This window comes from Alnus glutinosa, chromosome 2 (genome assembly GCF_958979055.1).
Source record: "Alnus glutinosa chromosome 2, dhAlnGlut1.1, whole genome shotgun sequence".
NCBI classification, from domain to species: Eukaryota; Viridiplantae; Streptophyta; class Magnoliopsida; order Fagales; family Betulaceae; genus Alnus; species Alnus glutinosa.
Window position 1 is genome coordinate 3,540,575 of NC_084887.1, and position 22,975 is coordinate 3,563,549.

The window sequence follows — 22,975 nt, forward strand, 5'->3', positions numbered from 1 at the left end:
GCCTATCTGTTTGAGTAGGTCTCAGGTAGTCTGTCTTAATGTTCAGACAATTCGGATAGTAAATATGAAAAAGTTTTTATAGGGTTTATCTGTCTGAATAGTTCTCAAGTAGTCTGCATTCATGTTCAGACAAGTAAAATTTATAAAAACGTTTTCACATTTACTACTCTAATTATTAACAATTTAAACAATAAATTATTAAAAATCCGAGTCTTAGGTTGACAAGGTCTAATTAGGCTTTTTAGCAAATAGAAAAAGGTTTGCCAAGTAATAAGGCCAACATGATATGGATGTGATAGCCTTCACTTCCTTTGTATGATGTTGACTGTTTACAAGTGCAGCACCCTTTAACCTTATGAAAGTCTACAATGTTCGTTTAAAGTGCTGCCAATGATGTTATGTCCATGACAGCTAAGCATCCATGAAATTGTAGAATTGACCCTATGGTCTTTAATATAAACCCCATTATATATATATTCAAAATTTCCTTTAACAATAGGAAATTTTGGATTCAAGACAAGATTAAATATGGAAATAAAAAATAAATAAAATCAGTCTATCAATGTATGTTGTTAAAATATTAATTAAATAATTAATTTTTTATTTTATTTTTTTAATTTAAGATATTAAGATAAGTGACGATTTACCACGTAAAAAATGTTTGGTTTCATTTTCTTGCACATCTCTTATCCATCTCCGTACAAAATATGTGCAACACTCCTAAAAAAAATCTTTAAAATCAAATTCCCTTGTTATTCTTTAAACTAAGAAAACTAAAAGTTGTATCCTAAATTTAGAGAAGCAAAAGTGGTTCCATTAACATTATTTTAATATAAAAAACTCTAGTCCATCTCTTATTCTCTAGCATTTATTTGAAACAATATTTAAATTATTTCTTTTACATGTCTCTCTTTCTCCTAACATTTAATTTAAAGAATAATTAAATGGTATAGGAAAATGATAAGAAAAGCTATTGTAGAGTGCATTTAAATAAGAAAGTAAAAAGTAGTTTAGTTTTACAAATTGTTAGGAATAATCCTACTTCAAGTCGAATTGGGGTATCAGTTCAAATCTCAGTCCAATAAGGATTCTTTGAAGAATCTTATCAACAGTCCAACTTTCAATTGAATGGGGATAGGACTCTCAAAACAAATCAAACTCCAAGTACTCCTAAGTTGGAATAGTAAACCTAATTCAGATTTGACTTCACCGCTTTACCTATGAATAGGCTCACACTCAAAATAGACTGAATATTTTATGCATAAAGCATGTTTTTCTATCAGAAGCTAATTTTGGTATCAGAGCGAGACTTTTGCAGTGATCGACTCTAACAAGTATGAAAGAGTAAATATCGAGTTCAAACTTAACCCTATATATATTAATTTAATTTAATTTAATTTTTAGGATAATTGGGAATTCAACACACCTATCTAGGCCTATAACTGTTATTTTTAATGGTAAAAGTCGGTGAGCTGTTATTAGAATCTGTAATGCAAATTAGATAAGAAATCTCATTATATTATACAAATTAAGCCAAAGCAACAAGTTAGGCTCGAATTTAGAAAAGCTGCTCCAGTGCACGTGATTAGATCTAGAAGCTATCCGCGTGGCAAATCCTCATTGGATGGGCCCCCTATAGCACCTTACCCTGTCCATGAATCATGTGACACATTGCATCTTTGCTCACGTGGATTCTGCAAAAGTCTGCCTATCAAAGAAGCCTGACACGTGTCATGATGTGGTGAGCCCACACTCAACTTGATGCCGCTTTAGCCGATGGAAAGGGATATTCCCTCTTTGTTTGTTTGTGGAGGACAATTTCGTCATTGAGGTTTATTGGTATAATTGTTCTTGGAATCTTGCGTCTTGGATTTACCTCTCTAATTGCTTAATATACCTATAATTGAAAAAAAAAAATTACCATTAAAATATCTTAATAAATTATGAGATAAAATTGGATCACTCTTCTTTCGAAAGGCCCTTTTGGTAGGTTTGGACTAATCCGCAGCTTTACTTCTGGGAGGAAATTATCTGTTCGAATTCTCTTAAATTCAGATAAATAATCTAAGAGGATCCTAACTCGGTGTAATTAACATAGTAAGTATCATGTCAATTAGTAATTGACGTAATAAATGCTACGAAAATTATCACGTCGATTTATAAAAACTTATAATAAAAATTGTAGTATCACAAACATTTTCTTAGTTAAAACTGGTGAACTACCCACAAGATGAAAGTTTCTAACTATTAAATACTTTATATTAGGAAATGTGTTAATAGATTATAGTTTATGGGTCTGACCCGATTAATTAAAATAGGCTGGAGTAAAATTGACTTTAATAATTCTAAACGCATAATTCAACACGACTTGAATCCGACAAACAAACAAACATGAATCACCGTCCAATTTTGATGTATAAAAAGAGGTGAAAAAGATGAAGAAAAAGCATTGTAGTTTGGTTGGATGCGTGGCTTGCAATCAGTCCCTGTCGCTTTTACAGCAGATCACTTCTACTCTATCTAAAGCAACACAAAGCTGCCATTGCACGAGACCTGATGGAGGTTGGTGCAGCTTCTTTGTCTGAAAAACAAAATGGGATGACTCATTCACCTGGGGAGTTCTTGAGTCTTTCTCAACAAGTAAAAGGAGGGCAATCTAGTTCTGAAAGCAGTAAAGCTACAGCCATCGAAAGAATGGAACTTTAGGAATTGAGCCAATTTACAACTTTGGGGCTCTACCAATTTCCCTAATATATAAAATGACTCTTTTTTTTTTTTGGTCAAGATTCTTTAGCAAATGGGCATATGATAAGAGCATGATTGCTCATTGCTTTAATCAAATTGTTTACTTTTTTATGTGATTGAAGAGGATGAGATTGTGTTATCACCAAAGTAAGGGAGGAAAAGCAAGATTCTTCTTGGATATTTAGACTAAGATAGAAGACTAAAGACGGCTCTTCTAGGATCCTCTGAAACGTTATAAGTAGAGTCAGGGCGAAGCTAGCATTTAGAATTTGGAGAATAAAACTAAAAAAAAAAAAAATTGGGGGGTAAATGTTAATTTTCAAAAAATTATAAGAGTATTTAAAAAAAAAAAAAAAAATTGGGAAAACCACTATTGAATTTGAGATGATCATTATTGGATTTTGATCCAATGGTGATTTAAAAGTCACATGACATTTGGAATGGCACAATGACAATTATAGCCATGTTAAAACCAGTTATCTTAAAAATTTAAGCTAATAAGAAATTCAAGGCAAAAGTCCGGTCTGGAAGGGTCGTGCAAGCACCCGACGACTTAAAAACAATATTCAATCGAAGAGAAACCTCGATTGAATTGTTGGAGACAAAAATGGCGACAGTAAGAGCGAGCAAGATGAACTTGTTCATTGTAACGGATCCGAGTTAAGTTGGTCCCACATAAAATTGAAAGTTTTGTTCTACAAGAGAATAGATTCATGGATTTGAACACTTGGATTATGACATGCCAAAAGTCCTTTGAAATTACCATATTTCCTTCAAATTACTCACAATTCACAAAGTGTGAATTTCTTATGATTTCAATGCAATTAAGCTCATATATAGTTTTCCCACTCTCTTCCATAATCACCATCATTGACATTTAGTAAAGCCATGAAGGCCAATATGTCCCACAGGCCACATGCCATATTACCAGGCCTTCATTAATGAGGGCCATGTTCTTCTACCCACTTGGCTCCTTCCACCATCCATAAATCATGTGCTGCTTTAGTTGGCCGTCTCCATCCATGCATTTCCTTTTCATCTTAAGCCTTGCAAGAGAGTAGACTGAGCATCGATCAGTGGAGCCTGGGGAATCAGTTTCAAGTTATCGTTATCGTTACCATTATTGCTTTGCAGAGCATTGAAAGTTCTAACCTTCTCGTATAATAAAGATCCAACATGTGAAATATTTATTAGTTAAAATGAAAGGTGAACGACAGAGATAAGGTTCGAACTCAAAACCTTCATGCATCAAAGCAGATGAGGAGTTTGCGTCCGCACGTGGTGATTTACCTGTTAGGAAATAAATCATATTTCTCGTAACCAATGAGAAGCGAAAAATAAAAATAAAAAATTAAAATAAAATTAAAATCACAAACACAGATTTACGTGGCTTACCACTAAAAATTACGTCCATCGAATTGCAGATAGATTTCACCAGTTCTTGAAAAACAATACAAATAGGCGTCCATACAACACAAAACCTTAGAAATAGAAGCGCCCATAAAAAGACCCAAAGCCTTCTAACCATGGACTAAGCCTCAGAAAAGAACCCATTTAAACCTAAGCACTTCCAACATTGAACAACATGGTTCTCTGATGCATTGAGATGGATTACCTTCCCTGATAGAAACCCATTTATTCTTTATTATGTGGAGGTTATAAATTATTGTTAAAACAACATGGTTCTCTAACAGGCCCAAGGGACATTACAAACAACATTAATTTGCCAGGCTAAACCTTCATCATGTGACTCATGTCCTTTAACATTATCCTTCATTCCAAACATTTGTCCTTGACCACTTAATTTACAATTTGCCCCCACAAAAATCTAGGACAAGGATTATTTTCAATGAAACAGTGTATTTATTTTAGATACATGTTATTTAAATTTTTAAAAGACGTGCTAATATTAGAATTATGTACATTGTTTGATACGGCAACTTTAAATCATGACCATGAAACGAATACTCTCCATTTTATTTGAAATCTCATTCAAATAAATAAATGCTTTAACGATGTAATAAATATCGGAATAGGATTCCCTCTATTTTCACCATAGAGTACTTCTAAATGTTGGTCTTTAATCCCACTTCCATACCACTAGACTAATAAGCAGCGACCGCCGCAGCGCCACATCAATCTAGTAACATGAGAGTAAGAAATGAGATAATTATATAACATTACTCTTTTACCATATGGCAAGATATATACAGTTAAATCTATAAAATTTAATTTAAACCGTAAAATAGTTGATTCATTTTACTTAAAATAGGAAAAATTGCCATCCATAATAAATATCATATATATATATATATATATATATATATATATATATATATATTCTTTTGACGCTAGAAAAGAGGAGGAATTCTTAGTTGATAAAAGAGATCGAGACCAAAAAAATAAACCGAAAAAAAAAAGAAAAAAAAAAAAAAAAAAAAAAAGAGGAGAGGGAATTTACTGCAATTTATGGAATACTTAAATTACGTTAGAGAAATCTAAGGAGTGGGCTTTTTATCCGTGACTTGGTGGATCGGTAGAGATCAGCATTCATCAAGCCCATGAGTCGCATCCCCATCTTCTTCTTTTTTTCTAAAATTGTTATTTTATACTTACGTGTTGAATTTGAGTCATATCAAAATATGAATATATAATTATATAAGTCAATTATAACTCAATCCATTTAATTAGACAAGTACCCTTCAATCATAATTGACCGATTTCATATTTGATTTTCAAAACGAATAAACAATTGTCTACCCTGATTTTTTTCTACCATCGTCGTCACATCTAGGTAGCAACATATAAACTTGATTTTTCTTTTTTCTTTTATTTTTTATTTTTTTAATTAGGTTTCTTTTCTTAATTTGAGAATTGTATTGCATCCATAAATGCATCATCACAAAAACAATCCCCCCAAAAAAATAAAAATAAAAATTAATGATAACAATAGTTGCTCAAATGGACGCGAGAAATGATTAAAACACTCACACTACACAACAATGACACAACACCAAGGCACAATAGAGTGGGGTATCACTCCCCAATGGACGCATATGAGCAATCAAGCAATAAGTATCAAGTCGGCACTGATAATAATAAAAAATTAAAAAAAAGAAAAAAAAAAGACTACTATTGATATCTAAGCATTCAAATCGATATTTAAATTAAGTAGGCACTGATAGCACGTATGGGTAAAAGCAATCCGGGATTTGTGAACTCCATGATCATCGCGGTTTGATCTCATTCATTAAATATAACAAATCCAAATCTGAAATTCAAAACCTTAACTCTTCAGAAAATTATGAACCAGCATTCTAATTTCTCCTTAAAAATTCGGAGAAAAATAAAAGACTTAATTAAACTAACTCTATAGCTCTTCGGTCTTCACCAAGTCTCAAGCAAGGCATTTTCCAAGGGCGTTTACATAATGGAGCATGAGTAGTGTGGATCATAGAAGGGATGGACCTTCACCGGCGATGGTGGCTGCGGGAAGCATTGTGCCGGAGGCTCATACGGGTAGTACGGATGCCGTGCCGGCGGCCGGCCATAGTAACGTGGCTCATAGTAATAAGGTTCGTACTGGCTCGGCCGGGATTTATACGTGTGATAATAAGGATACTGATGATATGAAGGCTCTGATCTTCCATAATGACCATAACAGGGATGGTCATTGAAATACAGATCATGATGATAATCATGGCCATACATGGTCCCATAGCGATCAGCAGAATGAACTTCCATGAGTTCTGCCACTCTCCCTGCTTTTTGTAGCTTCTTCAGAAGGTTTTTTGGATCTATTCTACCATTAACATGTGCAACCCCTTCTTGTATATCAATACGGTAAGATATTCCTAATATTAACAAGCAAGAAAATAAAGTAATTAGACAAATATGAAATAGATAATAGGAAAATCATCATAACAAATATATATATATAAAAAAACCAAAAAGAAAATGGAAGAGAAAATGAAAAAAAATGAAAACCTCTAATATTCTTCAATACTTTGGTCAATTTCGTGTGCCACCCAGGAGATTGAGTATCAACTTTCAGTTTCTACAACTCCACAAAAACATAAATTAGAAGGCACTATATCAACAGTGTTATGAATTAAATCGACAGATTCCGAATTTCTGATGGCAGAGAGCAAAGTATGAATGAGGGGTTAAGGTACGATTTTAAATCAAATTACAGAAAATGTATCATTTGGGAATGCGTTTTTAAAAATGTGTGATTTGAAAACACATAATTTTTATATTTTCAAATCGAAAGCAATAGGGTGCGTTCTAAAAACGAGTGATTTTAAATGTTAAACTGCAATTTTAAAGACTGAATTGCAATTTTATGAAACACATTATTGCATTTTTTCGTATCCTCAAATCTCATATTTTTAAATTGCAACCTCAAATGAAATAATGTCACATCATAACACTTTTTTCCAATAAAAAAAAAAAAAAAAAAAAAAAAAAAACCAACACACATTAACATACATGGTACATAGGAAAAACAAACAAATAAACAACAACAACAGAAGATGAATATAATTAACTAACCATGCATGTATGGGGAACCATTGAAACAATCGCAAACTTAAACAGATTAAGGTTGTGTCATAACACTTTTTCCAACTAAAAATAAAAAAAATAAAAAATAAAAAAGAAAGGAAGAAAGAAAGAAGAAGATGAATATAACTAAGCCAACCAAGTATCCAGGGGGAACCATTGAAACAATTGCTCGCTATAGCAGAAGAAAAATGATGTTTCTTCTAAGACCTCAGAACTTGAACGAGTATTATTGAGAGACAGAAATGCATTAAAGAGGATGATTATGTTAAATTTAACGTTAAAACAAGAACAGGGTTTGGGTGCTTTTTGTATAGGTCTTGGGTTATGTTTCAGTTAAGGATTTTTTACAGGCAATATTAATGTATATCAACCGTAATCTCAATTTCATGATAAGATTTTTTGGCACATCCAAGACAAATAAGGATCTTTAATTACTCTTTGCCCCTCCATCGCAGTGAATGCGACGGTGGAGATTTTAGTTCAGAAGATTTTATTTTCCATAATTTTATTTTTAGGGACCACAAGCTCCACCGATTTTATTTTCCAATAAGCCTCTGTCGATTGAATCGCAACAAATCTGCTCTTTAACTGTGATCTGAAAGCTCAGATTTTTACGTTTTTAAATTGCAATTTTTTTAAAATGTAATCCCAAACGATTTATTTTTTGCAATTTGGTTTAAAATTACATTTTTTGTCTGAAAAATCGATAGCAATGCTAAACGCACCATTAACCGCTTGAAAAAAAATCCGCAGTTTAGCCTTTAAAATTATACGTTTTCAAAAAATCATCCTATTGCCCGCAACAATTATCAAATTCAAAAAAAAAAAAAAAAAAAAAAAAAAAAAAAAAAAAAAAGAAGTTAGCAACAATTATCAAGATTTATGTTATTATTATAAAATTTATTTACAAAAGGTTTTCAAACCATGAAATTACACACTTGGTTATTCCTTAATCATAGGCAATAATAGCATTGGGGATTACAAGTGTATAAAGTTATAAACTGCCTTTTAAAATTCGGATTTGGCTTATGTTATGTAAAAAGGAGATTTTCTGTTATTTTTTTAACGATCGAGATTTAATTTTATTATCTCTCTGATAAAAAATTTGAAATTAAATCTGAATCTTTAAAAATACTACAAAAGATCTCATGTAATTTTTTTATTTTTTTTTTAACAGCACTTCAAATTCATCAAACAGGTTCTTGATGGCCTAACCAGCAATAACATCAAGGGCAAATTACTTCCACTAATTATTTTCTTTCTCAACAATGATCTTATTATTTTCAAGATAGATGAGTGAAAAAAGAAAGTACAACATGTATATAAATAATATACAAAAATATTTTTCAAATAAAGAGCATCAGCAATTAAATGCTTAAATTACAAACAATTCGAACAGATAATTAATTTCCATCATCATCATCATCTTAATCTACTTCATCAACATTTAACCTGATCAGACTTGTCTTGAACTGTTGAAAACTTTCTTGGTGCAACTTCAGCACGAAAATCAACTCTAGAAGGTGGCAGTGGTACAAATAAAACCTCCATAATGTTATTTATTATTCCTTTATTGTATGGATTTTTAGAAACCACATACCGCTGCCGAAAATGCTCATAAGCTGTCTGTAAAAAAAAAAAAATCAATTAAAAAAAAAAAAGTGGGAATACTTGCAAGTGATAGAGACCCAATAGATTGAACTATGAATACAGGGGCGTAATTAAAATAAAATTTAGGTTAATTTAAAAAGGATTTTAAAAAAAAAAAAAAAACACTCTTTGGAGGGGGAAAAAAATAATTTTGAAAGAATTTGTATAGATTTTTTTTTTTTAATAAATTTTCATGGGACCGGTTAGAAGCTCCAACATGGTTCCGCCCCAGTACGATGTATTAGGTATAATTGTAACTTTAATACCTTTGTTTCTTTCAAACTGACATGTTTTTGAAATGCATGTAATTTTTACGTACACTTTTAACTTATTTTATTGAAAATAGACATGAAAATTGAAATTAAAAGGCATTTATACCTAATTTAAAGGAAAACTCCTTATTTTCTCGACCATTTTCATAAGGAAGTAAATTTGGTGATTTTTTTTTTTTTTTTCTAATTCATAAGTAAATTTGGTAATTAAAACGAAACAAACCTGGTTTATAGCCGTTAGGTACACATGGTACATAGCAAGACCACCTAGCAACCCAATGGCAACAAAACTAAAAGACACCAATGCCACTGCTTCAGGACAACTCTTGAGCATCCCAACAAACCCAGTTCCATTTCTCTTTATTATTTGGTGGATTCTCCAGCAGGATAAGGCAAATATGTAAGTAAAGAAAACCAAGGCTGATACCACAAATGTCAGGTAATACAGATGGTTCCTCTGCAAATTCAACACAAAATTTGGCTATTAATTTGACAAACAAAGCTGTGAAGGGACACCGTTTTCTTTCGAATTGAGTTGAAGAAATTCTTCTAATACAGTCCCGAGTATTTCTCCTCAGTTAACTCATCTTAAAAATACACGTGATAATCACATGCAGTAAAGACAAATGTCAGTTTAATAGATTGAATTAGAGAAGTTTCTTTCAACCCAATTGAGAAGTAAATTTTTTACGCACTTGGGTGCCTCGGAAAATGGATCCGAATCTCCGATAATTTGCTGTAATTCGGATAATAAATATGTGAGAAATCCTATAATATCCACCTACCAATGCTACCATATATAGCAGGTGGACAATTGTCTAAATTGCTAGCAATCTCAACAACGATTTTGTTGAAAATGTCTATACAATGAACATTTTTTGTTGAGACCTTACCAGTGCAATGCATTGACCAATCCAGGGGCAATGGTGATCAAATTTCTCGACACAGTTATCGCATACAGCACAGTGGCAAGTCCTGGGTGGACGATAAATCTTGCAAATCCGACAGTATTTTAGTTTCTTTTGCACCCCATTAACAGTTACCCTCCTCCTCTTTGTGCCATTACTAGTGCCAACATCTTCAGTGGATTCTTGATCATTTCTTGGAATAATTCCCGGATCAATTGAGCTAACCAGAATCAGATTGGAAAGAACCTGCAATATTCCAAATTCAATATCCACTAATAATCCCACATTATTTTCAAGCATTCCCTCTACTCAGAGTTATGTTTCATGGGTTTGGCTCGGATCGAGCTCAGTTCTAGTTGGAACATGTCACATATCATGACACCAAGAACACATATCTCAATTCCAATAGAATTGCACTTGGATGCAAGCCAAATCCACATTTAACTTATTATAGACGCATGTGACTAAGGAATTTTTTTTTATGACGAGGAATTAGGGTTGGCAATTTTGACATGACCCGTGAACTCAATACAAACATGACACGAAATTACAGTGTTAAGGTTTAGGCTAAACGAGTTGGTGGGTTGACCCATTTATAACCCGTTTAGTTATCGGGTCACTCGTCAACCCGTTTACTACCCATCAACTTATTTATGACCTGTCAACCTGTTTATAAAACGTTTATGACCCGTTTAGTTAAACGGGTTGACACGCACAACCCGTTTAACTAATCATATCGGGTTCGTGTTGGTCTAAACGAGTTGACGGGTCAACCCAAACCCGACACAGCAACCCGAATTGCCAACCCTACGAGGAATCCTTTCAAGGAAATGCTCCTATCATTGTCAAGTAAATCCCGACTATATACACCATTCCGCTTGCAAGAACCGTGTATAAGATAATTGAGGAGACTCGAACAGCCAATCTTGTGGTACTACAGCAAACAAACGACCATTCGAACTAACTTTCGTGGGCTATTTAACTATGGAATTATCCTTAACAAACAAGAATTAATTAAAACTAAAAAAGAGTCTGATATAGAGAGTTAGAGACGAACAATAATGGTCAAAATCAAGGAGATGGTGACTATGAGTCTAGAATGACTTGGTAGAACCTCCGCAACATTGATGGTGAAAATCCAACTTGAAAGAAGAATAGAAAAAGTTGTCAGCACCAACCCTCTTGGATCCGGACCACATATGAGCCTCCCATGAAAGAAAAACACCTGCATATATTATAGGAAGTAATTAAACTAGAATATTAACAAAAAAAAATCTATGAACCTTAAAAAAATAAAAAATAAAAAATAAAAAAAAGGCATTCAAATTGTAGTGTGAAATACTAGAGGAAAAGCACATTTTTCCCAGGCCAAACATGGTAGACTCTGGTTCTTTCCAAATTGCCACCACCAAAGTATGCCACCCATCGACCCTCCACAGCCCTTCTGAACTCAAACAATTTGTCCTTCATGGTGCCCAACATTTTCCCACCCCTCGCAGTGGTCGCCTCCTTTTCAGCCTCAACATTTTCTCTCTCGGGCCCTTCTTCCGATGGGTCAGAAAGTTCTACGGCTTCCGTAGCTTCTGTATCCTTCGCAATTTCCCCCATTTTCACTGACTCTCTCTTCTTCCTTTTGGTCTGAGCAGGAAAATAATGTAACAAAACCGACTTTTGAGAATAACTGAAAGACGGTTATCCTGGGGGTGCATATTTAGGACCGACCCACAGGCCACACTTTTAAGAGCCTGTTTGTTTGCTGTTTTCTGTTTTCAAAACAAAGAAACATGTTTTATTAGTTACGACATCTCCGGCAGTTAAAGTTAAAGTTAAAGTAGTTATTTAAAAATTACAAATATTTATTTTAGCTACTCCAAAGTTAAAAACATTCCAATAATACTCTTTATTCTACTCTTCATTTCATTAAAATATTATTTTTGTAATCATTTTCTTTTATTAAATGATAGAGAGGGAGAGGGAGAGAGAGAAAATATTAATAACAAATTCATAAACAGATGAACAGTGAATAACCAGTGTTGGCTATTCACTGTTCAATGTTGAAGAGAAAAAGTCATAGTGGCTAATCTGTTGGAGGGGAAAAAATGTTCAAAATAGTCAAATTTGATCCTTTTGGTTAAAGTAACAAATCTGTTGGAGATACTTGTTTTAAAAACAAAAACAAGATAAAATACGAAAGAGGCCCACCCGATGTGAAGGGGACGTGTAATCGGTGTGTAACTGGTGTTTTTTTAGCATTTTCCAATACGAAATTCGGAAACAGTTTAGGGTGTGATTTCGTAGACAAAAAATGTGATTTTAAACCAAATTGCAGAAAATTATCAGTTTGAAAATTACATTTTTAAAAATTGGGATTTACAAACGTAGAAAACTGCTTTTTCAAATCGCAGGCAAAATAATGTTTGTTGAAAAAGTATAATTTTAAAAGTTAATATACAATTTTAAAAGCTAAATTACTATTTTACCAAAACACTTAGCAGCATTTTTAAAAATTATTTTTTTAAATCATATATTTTAAAATAGCAAATTCAAATGACCCTTAGACCTGTTTTCGAAGAGCGATCTGAGCAGCATTTTTAAAAATTATTTTTTTAAATCATATATTTTAAAATAGCAAATTCAAATGACCTTAGACCTGTTTTCGAAGAGCGATCTCTGCTCTACAGTAGAGAAAGAATGCGTAAATCAACAAAAACAAGTTTTTAAGTGCACAGTAATGAGTACAGTTGTGTTGGTCCTTGGTTCGAATCGTGAGAGAGATTTTTTTTTTTTTCATCTTTGTGTGCATCAAAGCCCTCATTCAATTTCTAGTTGCATCTAGGGCTGTATTCGAGCCGAGTCGAGTCGAATATTGAATGTTCAAGCTCGGCTCATTTAATTTTATTTCGAACACGAGTCGAGCTCGAATATATCATCGAACAAAATATTCTGTTCAAGCTTGGCTCGTTTAATTTTATTTCGAATACGAGTCGAGCTCGATCTTATCACGAGCTGCTCAATTAACTTATTCATTTCTTATATAAAGTAAATATCATGATTGTTTATATTTTCATAAATCCATACTAATCATTAATTAATTAAGTCATGTTAAAATTTTATCATCTTAGATCATTAAATAAATTAACTTGAATTTTAAATAATATAATCTCGAGTTTATATGTATGTATATAAATTTATTATGCACATATACAAATTACATGTGTGCACACAAACACATAGAACTACACATACTCACAAACACACTTATGTACACACAAATCTATAAAATTAAACTCACAACAATAATTCAAGCTATATCTATCATATTAGGAAGATGATCTATTTTTACTTAAGATGTTCTTATTACAAAATTAAAATAATACTAAGAAAAAATTGTAAAAATGAAGTTATACGAGTTTATATAAACTTATCCGAGTCGAGCCGAGTTTATACGAGTATGTCTCGTTTAATATTCGAACATATTATTGTGTTCACGAACGGTTCATTTATTATTCAAACCGAGACCGAATCGAGTTTAGCCGAACCGAACCGAGCCGAGTTCACGAGTGGCCGAGCTCATCTTACACCCCTAGTTGCATCTCAACCCATTTGCATTCAATTTCGAAGCATAGAGGGGGTGGCCCAAGAAACTCGGTGCTTTGGGCCTTGAACCGTTTCAATCACTACACGTGTAATTTTCCCACCGTGCCACATAGGTCTATTATTGTATTCCTCTAAAAAATGAAATAGATTTTAAAATCATTATTCGATCATAATTCAATAGTAATTAATTACAAGTTCAATAGTAATTTTAAAAGCCACATCATTATTAGAGAGATATAAAGACACAAAATAGACTTCTAGCATTACTCCACTCGAAAACCACGGAGAAAATTTAAAATAGTCTACTTATTAACCGTTATTTTTAAATTGATGGAGATAGACCGTATTGTTCTACTATAGTTTTTTTTTTTATTATTGGAATGATCGATTTAATTTTTTCTCATAATTATAATTCAGTACTTATTATGAATTAATAATATTATAAATATTGGGATAACAAAATCTCATTTATTTAATTTAAAAATAATAATTGAGATTTTAAAAACCTTAAATACTTTCAATAGGATGCAATGCACTTTATTTAGGCCGTTCTTCAAATTGTGACAAAAATTATTTTTTAAAAAATAAAAAATGAAAAAGAAAAAGGTAACTATTGGGGCAGGGTATGGTTTGACCCCTCCTTATATTATTTTCTGGTTTGGAGGTGGTTAGACCACCCTTCAAAGGCTAGTTTAAGAGTGATTAAATCATTCAAAGGGGTGACTCAAATAACTTCTTTTTTTTCTTTTTTTTTTTTCCTTGTTACGATTTGAGCCATTCATTTTAAACAAATAGCCCAAATAAAATGTCTTGCATCAGATGCAATACCCTAAATATTATACCAAATTTTAATGAAGAGTATTTCATCAAATCTCAATCCCTTTATAAAGCATGTAAGAACGTTAGAGCATACCGATCCGATCTTTTAAAAGTAATGTTATTTTTCACACTCATTTAATGACATATTTTAATTAGCTTTTCATGTTATCTACTTAAAAAAAATAATAATAATTACTTAAAGTATGTCACGTCAATTAATATTAAATAAATATAATAAATAAACGTAAAAAATAACATTATTCGTATTTTGAACCCGTGTTTCCGCAGTTTTCTACCCTTGAGAACAGGAAAGGTTTAAGAGCCCGAGGCCTCAGGCCCAAACTTTGCTTCTCAAACCAGACCAAGTAGCGAAAAAACTCGATAGTTTGGGCCTATACACGTGTAAGTTTCGAAACATGCCACGTCATCGACCTTCGGTTCTGCGCCGGTATGTTAGAGAAAAAACCCGCCGCAAGGAGTCCCTCTCAGGAGAGTCTTTCAAACCCGAGATTGTAATCGTTTCGCGAGGATTGTGAAGATCGGAAACCAGAGAAGAGAGAAAGCAAAAGAAAATGGAAAGCCGGTGGAAGATGACAGTCATCGCAATAACCATCGGGACCTTCGTGGCGCTCTCGATCTTCTACAGACGCCGGCGGAAGCAGAAGTGCCCCCTGAGTTCGTGTTATTTACGGGCCGAACAGACCAAGCCACAACAGGCGTTTAAGCGAGTCTTTGCCGATAATTCCTACTCTCTGTTCAAGCATTTGAAGCTCAACGAGTCTACTGAGGGTACATTTTCTCGGACTGTGTTTGGTGGCTGAGAAAGCCTCGGAAAAATTAAAAAGAAAATGAAATTGCGACTGATATTGCTATACTATACTCGACTGAAATATGATTAACGTGAGGCTTTATTCGGTCGCAGAGAAAGTTGTGGGATAATTTTTGAACTCTTGTGTTTGCAGTAGAAAATATTAATCCAGGAATTTTTTGCTCGAGAAATTCTTCTTTTTGTGCGTGTGTGTGTCGAGAAAGAGTCTCAGAGATTTATTTGTTTGTTTTAGTTACGAGAAAATTATAGTAGGAGATATATTCCGTCGAAACAAACGGAGCTGAGGAAATGAAAATCTTAGCTTCGACTCAGTGAAAAGCTTGCAGTTCCACTCCTTTTTTAAAGTTTTCCTTTGGTTTTTGAGCATTCAAGCGGAGCTTAAAGCATATCAAAGAAAATTATTGTTTTCCTATGTTTACATTATTGGTTGAAGCGTAGGTAGCTAATATTAGAGGGGTTTTTGCTGGCAGAGAATGCTTTAAATTCGCATCCATATGAGGCGGAGATTTTGGCATTGTTGGGGAATCCTCAACTTGAATTCAGCTTCTTAAATGGAAGTGTGGATTCGAAAATGAGCGAGGAATATACTTGGATTGAGACAGAGTCCCAGTTGAAGGAACTCCTTGATGTTTTGAGCAAAGAGAGGGTCTTTGCTGTCGATACTGAGCAGCATAGTTTACGATCCTTTCTAGGTTTCACATCTTTAATACAGGTAAATTAAATTATTTACTTTTTACTCTGATTCCGGTTTTCATAAAACCAATGTGTCTTCTGGCTGAAATTGGAACAGATTTCTACCCAGAAAGAGGATTATTTGGTGGACACGATTGCTCTGCATGATTCGATGGGGGTTCTTCGCCCTGTTTTTGCTGATCCTAGTATTTGTAAGGTGTTTAAATTGTGTACAATACCTTTTGTTTTATACAAATATGAATTATGTATTGTTGGTTGCGGTTAGATGTGAGGATTTAAAAGTAAAGGGGTTTTAGTAGCATTTCTTTGTATAAATTGCTAATGGTTTTGCGTTATAAGATAAAAAAGAGAGGTTTACTCCTACAGATTACTTATGTAATGAATTTGAGATAACACCTAAGACTTCTAGCCCCCATATTTGTACGGCTTACATCCATGAATGAAATTCATCAATAGAAAAAAATTTGTGCTTTTAATACTTAATTCAATCCATTTTGAGTAAAAGTTGAAATCCAAAACATCTTCTTCAACTGCTTCCATCCAAATGAACTATATACAGCTTTTATGTATCTTCTTGTTGTTCATCTCAATTATATGAGTTAATAAGCATGTTGGTTGTTCCTCTGTTCTAAACTTTGTTTGTGCCTAGACTTTCAGGTGAGTAAAGTTAGTCACATTGACAGATGAAATTCATATTCATAGACTGATAGACAATTCCACTTTTGAATACTTTCTTCAAAAGCCATAGGATGAGAGAGAGAGAGAGAGAGAGAGAGACTATGAAAGGAAACATATTGCTGCAATTGTTATTCTATTAAGACTGACAGTGTGATATTTAATTGGTACTTCATCAGTCGTTAGTGCAGGTATTATAACTGTAGTCCTGTTGATATCGGAAGGTTTTGTTGTGTAGGTGTTCCATGGGGCTGATAATGATGTTCTTTGGCTACAAAGAGACTTCCATATATATGTTGTTAATTTATTTGACACAGCAAAGGCAAGTTTCAATATTCTGATTTTATGAAGTCCTCTGTTAGATGCCTGTATCTTATAATTATTGTGGTTGAATGACTGGCCACTTTTCTTTTCTAACTTTGTACTTCTGTTACTACATTGCAGGCATGTGAGGTTTTGTCAAAACCACAGAAATCACTGGCATACTTACTTGAAACTTACTGTGGTGTATCCACAAACAAATTGTTGCAGGTGTGGCTTTCAGGATATCTAACTGCCATGCATACTGCTTCATTTCATGAAGCTTGCTGGTCATTATTTAACAATATATAGGAAATCTAATTAGATATCTATCAGAAGAGCATCCCAAGATCTATTGTACTCTATACTACTATAGTTGGCATGTTTTCCAGGCTTGAAATTCTTGACATGAGGCACTTTAATATGTCCATGAATGGCCTATGTTACTGACCGATGTCTTTTACTTTTCTTGTTGAGAAGACGTAGGCACTCTAATATGTCCATTGAATTTGTAGCGTGAAGACTGGAGACAACGGCCCCTATCAAAAGAAATGGTGCAATATGCTCGAATAGATGCACACTATCTACTGTACATTGCAAATTGTTTGATCGCTGAGCTCAAACAACAGGACACTGGTATACCTTCTATCTTCTCTGTTCATGTTTCATGTGCAACATTTGGTGTTTAATTTGTTTGTTGGGATGGAGGGGAAAAAATTTGAAAAGATTATACAATAAAAATTTACAGAACCATCAAATTCCAATCATAAGCTTTTGTTGGTTTTTCTTTTTTCGTTTTTTTTTTTTTTTTTTTTTTTTGGGGGGGGGGGGTCCCGCAGAGTTTTTAAAGTTGATAATTTGTAGGAATGACTAGTTGGGAAACTAAGATTTTAACTGTTATTAAATGTAGCATCAGCTAAGCTCAAAAAGAGTGGATATATTTGTTAGGTATTAATACATTCTTACTTATCAAAAAGGTATTAACCCATTCTAAGCCATGATTTTCTGTTCACACACTTTAAAACCTGCATTTCTACTTCACATAGCATTTGAATACTAAATATATTAATATATCAGAAATCTCTTGTCCCGATGACAAATCCAATTTTGTTCTCGAGGCTAGCCGGCGTTCAAACATGATTTGTTTGCAACTCTGCACAAAAGAGGTTGAAGCTTTTCCTGGAGAGTCTGCTGCATCATCATTATCTTCACGTCATTTGAATAGTCAAGGAGGTGTTTCATCAACCCAGGTTGCCTTTTTATGTGATTATCAGCTTTAGGTCAGTAGAAAATTGCAGCTCTACATTCCGTATAATTCTGATGGAGTTTTCTTCTTTTGTCAGTTTCTGGATCTTGTGAGGCGATTGTGTGCATGGAGAGATTTAATGGTTAGTAGGAGCTTTTCCAAAAATTTAGCTGCCAGTTTGAGAATAGCTTATTACCGCAAGAGCAATGCAGGGAAAAAATAATAATAATAATAATAATTAGATTTACTTGCTGAAGGGAAATTTGTTGGTGAAATATGTTTTCACATTAGATTGACATACTTTATGATAACAATGTTCATAGTCAAAAGAATGATATGTCCAATGTCAGATATACTTTCAATTTCTTTGTACAATATGACATTCGGTATGCTACTGTCATATGTGGATTTTCTTAATCAGGTCAGCTAATTATGCCCCAAATTCCCAGATGCCTCTTTTATCAGATAGTGCTGCTCATATTGTCTTCTGAATTCGTAGTGAAGACAAACATGAGATTGCATTGTAGTTAGTTGAGCTTAATATTGTGGATTTTACCTCTTTTCAGGCTCGTGTGCAGATGAGAGCTTAAGATATGTATTATCAGATCTGGCTATTGTCACTCTTGCAGACAAAGCTCCAATGACTCCAACAGAAATATTTAGCACCATAACTCAAGCTGATCTGAATGTGGAATTGAGTTTCAATTCTTTCCTCCTGTCTCCATCCCCTGTTGTTTGCAGTCATTTGGAAGATGTCTGTTCTCTGCTCCAGGACAAGATAGGGAACTTCAATGATGTTTTTCCCATGATTCTCCAAAAGTGCCTAGGTCCAGGTGGGAGTTGTCCACTCTCTATTTTGAATTATGCTTTATTGGTTAACTGTAATCTGAAAGTGGCAGTTGCATCCAAACAAAATGGGGAAAGAAGCTCAAAGCAAGCTGCTAGAAAGTCTTCTCGAGATCTGTTTGTTAAAAAATTCTCCTGCAAATCTCCAGTTTATCATAATTGCAGAATCTATGCAAATGATGGACGGTTGCTCTGTTACTGTGATCGCAGGAAGCTTGAATGGTTGGTGAGCCTTTCTCTTGTCTTTATTTTACCATGAATGTAAAGCATTGATCATTGTCATATTCTAACAGGTATCTCCTTAGAGATTTGGCAAAACTTGTGGACGAAAATCCACCTGCCATTATGCTTCTTTTTGAACCCAAAGGTCGTCCAGAAGATGAAGACAATGATTTTTATATCCAAAGCAAGAAAAATATATGTGTTGGCTGTGGCGAAGGAAATCACTACTTACGCTACCGCATAATTCCCTCGTGCTACAGAATACACTTCCCTGAGCATTTAAAAAGCCATCGCTCTCATGATATTGTCCTAGTTTGTGTGGATTGTCATGAAGTTGCCCATGCTGCTGCTGAGAAGTATAAAAAACAGGTTGCTGCAGAATTTGGAATACCCCTTTTTGTTAGTAAAGTGGTTGACTCAAAACAAGCCCAAGTTATTTCGGGGTCATCTGAGTCAGCAACGAACCTTGAGGAGGCAGGAGTATCTCCCCTACAATTGCGAACAGCTGCTATGGCACTTCTGCGCCATGGACCAAGAATGCCATCCAAGCGCTGTGAAGAACTGAAACAGGTATCAGAGCACTTTCTCAGCTTTGATTTCTACCAAATTTATAGCAGCAAAGTTATATAAGAAATTATATTGAATCTATATCAGTTATTACTGTATATAATTTAACAATCAGCCCAAGTAGCCATCCTAGAGCGCTTATTCTGAGAAGGTATAGGTCTTTGATTAAATATTATCAGTTGAATTTCAGAGAACTGAAATTTGTGGTTATCTACCCAATTTGCTCACAGAATGCATTGGAAATCTCATTACAATTTGAATGGCTTCATTGTGATTTAAATGGCAATGTAAAAAAAAAATAATAAAAAAAAATTAAAAAAAATTGATGTTTTTAATAAGGCCATTCTTTCTTATCCTCTTAATTATATCGCTGCTGCTTGTTACTCGTTAGTGTTGCTTAAAAAAAATGTACTTTTTTTAACTTTTTCTGTTGATGATATCATTTTTCGCTGTTTGCAGATTGTCATGAGTTATTATGGAGGAAGGGAAATAACGGAGGTAGATTTGGAAATGGCTTTGCTAGTTGGCATGAGTCCTCACGAGAGAAGACGACTTGAGAAGAAGAAAGGGCTGTCTTTTAAGCATTCTGCGGGGAGTATCCTTCCAAATGTGGAGCAGGAGAATAATATAGTTTGCATGGAGACATCTTCCATTGTGGATACATCAGAATTCAGTACCGAAGTAGAAGCATGTAGTAGAAAAGAAGATAGAGAAACAGATGCTGATGTAGGGATTGATGGAGCAGTTAGTTCTACTGTAGAGAATGTAAATTCTGATGAAAATGGAGTTTCTGATACAAAAGATGTCCATATTGTAAATTCTGACGATAATTGTGAGAGTAGAAGCCCAGCAGATGGAACAGTTGACTTATACTCTACAAAATATGACGGAACTGCCCAACAACATAAGCATAATTCCAAATTATCATTATTAGGTCATGGACCACATGGGAAACAAGTTGTAGATCATCTACAAAAGGAATACAGTGACGATGGTATTCGGCAATTTTGTCAAAGGTGGAGACAAGTATTTGTCGAGGCTGTTCATCCTCGATTCCTACCTGCTGGCTGGGATGTAATGCACAGGTGCGCACTTCAATACGCATGCTTGTGTTAATTCTGTTTTTTTTTTTTTTTTGTAGCAAATAACTCTAATCAAGACGCATAATGATATGATCTACATTGAGCCAAGGTCAATCTGGCTATATAAGGTTTCAAATGCATACCATCTTCTGTGTAATTAAGGGTCCGTTTGGGTTTGTAATTTTAAAATGTGCGATTTACAAACGCAGTTAAGCGTTTAGTAAAATCGTAATTTGGCCTTTAAAATCATGTATTTTTAAAAACGTACCACATTGCCTACAATTTGAAAACGTATATTTTTTTTACGTTTTCAAATTGCAAGTTTTTTAAAACGCACTCCCAAACGTTACATTTTCTGCGATTTGGTTTTAAATCGCACTTTTGGCCTGTGAAATTTCAGTGCCAAATGCAATCTAAAGATTTTGACCCCTCTCAAGGATATGCATTGCATTCACCATCTCTCCATCCAAAGTAACTGCATGCCGCCTCACTATCCGCCACAATTGCAACCACCACCACTGCCACTAATACTCTATTTTCAACATCAATGTAACCGTCACTGCTGCTGCAGCAGCCATTACCATGAGCTCATCACCTCTTCCTATGCTGTATTGACCAGACTACTCTTTCACAACACTAGATGTAGGAGTGAAAATGCGGGCGGATAATAACCACCCACATCCGCTATCCCTTTATATATAATATATATTTAATTCAATTCACTAAAACGCTGTCGTTTTGAATTTGGTAAGTTTAAGATCTTTAGGTTATATTAGATTTTTTTTTCACTGTCATCTCAAAGGCATACCTCACTACATTTACCGTTTTTGCTTTTCTTTGAATCCAAATCCCAATTTATCTATGAGACAATAGTCATTTATGGTTGATTATCGTGAATTGTATAGCAAGTGAAATCTTTATTTATTAAGCTTACATATAGATTTATATAGTAATCCAAAACGTTCATTACCTCATATGCGGATAACGGATAATAACCATGCAGATGCAGATACGGTTACCTAAAAGTGATAACTTCATTATGCGAATACGGATGTGCATATTGCTAATAACCGCATCAACATTTTCACCTTAACTAGATAGATGGTCCATCCATCAAGAAGAATGATAGATTGTGGGTCTGACAAGTAATATCTTTATGGTAGAACTAAAAACCTAAAAAACAGAACTTAAATCCACATTTAAATGCAAGTTTAGGTTGTTTTTGAATTTCCATTTTGTGAGAGAGATATGTGATTACTGATTATGTTTAGAAGGAAACTAAATATTTTTCCATTTGTCCCAAGGATTTGATTGTGGACAATGTTTTTGCCAGTGGTAGACGGGACTTCGGTGAATTTAGCGTATATAATCCTGCCAACAAAGCTTCTCCTACTGGTAAGGATTAAGTCTTTACATTTCGCATGCAGCTATCTCGACGTCTGTGATGGTGCGACGTCGTTGCTTTGTTGTTGAATGTTATTTATTTTGTTATTTTCTTTCAGCTTCTCTTTCAGGTAAGGAGTGAGAAATTCCATTTTAAAGCTTTGACGCTGTCCATTTACGTATTTCTTGAAGTTTTTTCACATGGAAGAAAAACAATTTATCTGTCCTTTTCTTGTTTTTAAAGATACGTACAATTAAACCTTTTTTTGTGTTCAACTGGTAAGCTTGGCCAGAAGGCTTTTGGATGCAAGAGTAAAAGTTTGATTCTATTCAATTTTTCGTTATCGTGTTTACTTTTTTAAAAAACAAATTATACTTTTTTTTAATTTCATCTAATAAAATCAAACTTCGAAATTCACACATAAAATAAGAATTAAATTCTGATTTAAAAAATCGAACACTCATACATACCATAATAACTTTGCAATTTACTAGGTAATCATGGAATTCTTCTCAAGTGGCAGTCCTCATGGGTTAAGGCCAGTCAGGGATTAATATTTCATAATGCAACACAA

The 22,975-nt window shown here is 33.9% G+C and overlaps 3 protein-coding genes across 3 annotated transcripts; 1 reads left to right on the plus strand and 2 right to left on the minus strand.

Moving 5' to 3' along the window:
- Positions 1 to 3,502: 3,502 nt before the first annotated feature.
- Positions 3,503 to 4,334, minus strand: LOC133860174 (uncharacterized). Its single transcript, XM_062295832.1, has 3 exons — positions 4,141 to 4,334; positions 3,985 to 4,035; positions 3,503 to 3,828 (listed from the first exon to the last, which is right to left on the minus strand). Exons 1-3 carry the CDS (start codon positions 4,271 to 4,273, stop codon positions 3,704 to 3,706), a joined length of 309 nt encoding a protein of 102 aa, XP_062151816.1. The 5' UTR covers positions 4,274 to 4,334; the 3' UTR covers positions 3,503 to 3,703.
- Positions 4,335 to 6,168: 1,834 nt separating this feature from the next.
- On the minus strand, positions 6,169 to 11,826 carry LOC133859497 (probable protein S-acyltransferase 1). The gene is made up of 7 exons (XM_062294913.1): positions 11,498 to 11,826; positions 11,199 to 11,366; positions 10,127 to 10,387; positions 9,457 to 9,690; positions 8,764 to 8,937; positions 6,733 to 6,802; positions 6,169 to 6,599 (listed from the first exon to the last, which is right to left on the minus strand). The coding sequence occupies exons 1-7, from the start codon at positions 11,747 to 11,749 to the stop codon at positions 6,169 to 6,171; spliced, it is 1,590 nt and encodes a 529-aa protein (XP_062150897.1). The 5' UTR covers positions 11,750 to 11,826.
- Positions 11,827 to 15,038: 3,212 nt separating this feature from the next.
- LOC133861745 (protein RRP6-like 3) lies at positions 15,039 to 22,628 on the plus strand. Its single transcript, XM_062297543.1, has 13 exons — positions 15,039 to 15,346; positions 15,857 to 16,098; positions 16,177 to 16,275; positions 16,993 to 17,076; positions 17,199 to 17,285; positions 17,570 to 17,690; positions 18,132 to 18,304; positions 18,398 to 18,446; positions 18,867 to 19,368; positions 19,440 to 19,938; positions 20,395 to 21,020; positions 22,351 to 22,412; positions 22,520 to 22,628. The coding sequence occupies exons 1-13, from the start codon at positions 15,130 to 15,132 to the stop codon at positions 22,540 to 22,542; spliced, it is 2,784 nt and encodes a 927-aa protein (XP_062153527.1). The 5' UTR covers positions 15,039 to 15,129; the 3' UTR covers positions 22,543 to 22,628.
- The last annotated feature ends 347 nt before the right edge of the window (positions 22,629 to 22,975 follow it).

What these genes read in the sequence shown, in the direction of transcription:
- LOC133860174 (XM_062295832.1), bottom strand. Translation starts at nt 4,273, where the DNA reads ATGGTTAGAAGGCTTTGGGTCTTTTTATGGGCGCTTCTATTTCTAAGG. An exon ending in GATGGACGTAATTTTTAGTG is followed by an intron (nt 4,036 to 4,140) that starts GTAAGCCACGTA and finishes ATTTCCTAACAG; the next exon opens with GTAAATCACCACGTGCGGAC. An exon ending in ATCTGCTTTGATGCATGAAG is followed by an intron (nt 3,829 to 3,984) that starts GTTTTGAGTTCG and finishes CTGATTCCCCAG; the next exon opens with GCTCCACTGATCGATGCTCA.
- LOC133859497 (XM_062294913.1), bottom strand. Translation starts at nt 11,749, where the DNA reads ATGGGGGAAATTGCGAAGGATACAGAAGCTACGGAAGCCGTAGAACTT. An exon ending in CCTTGATTTTGACCATTATT is followed by an intron (nt 10,388 to 11,198) that starts GTTCGTCTCTAA and finishes GGAATATTGCAG; the next exon opens with GTTCTTTCCAATCTGATTCT. An exon ending in TTGGTCAATGCATTGCACTG is followed by an intron (nt 9,691 to 10,126) that starts GTAAGGTCTCAA and finishes TTGAATTTGCAG; the next exon opens with AGGAACCATCTGTATTACCT.
- LOC133861745 (XM_062297543.1), top strand. Translation starts at nt 15,130, where the DNA reads ATGGAAAGCCGGTGGAAGATGACAGTCATCGCAATAACCATCGGGACC. An exon ending in ATTTATTTGACACAGCAAAG is followed by an intron (nt 17,077 to 17,198) that starts GCAAGTTTCAAT and finishes ACTACATTGCAG; the next exon opens with GCATGTGAGGTTTTGTCAAA. An exon ending in CAACAAAGCTTCTCCTACTG is followed by an intron (nt 22,413 to 22,519) that starts GTAAGGATTAAG and finishes ATTTTCTTTCAG; the next exon opens with CTTCTCTTTCAGGTAAGGAG.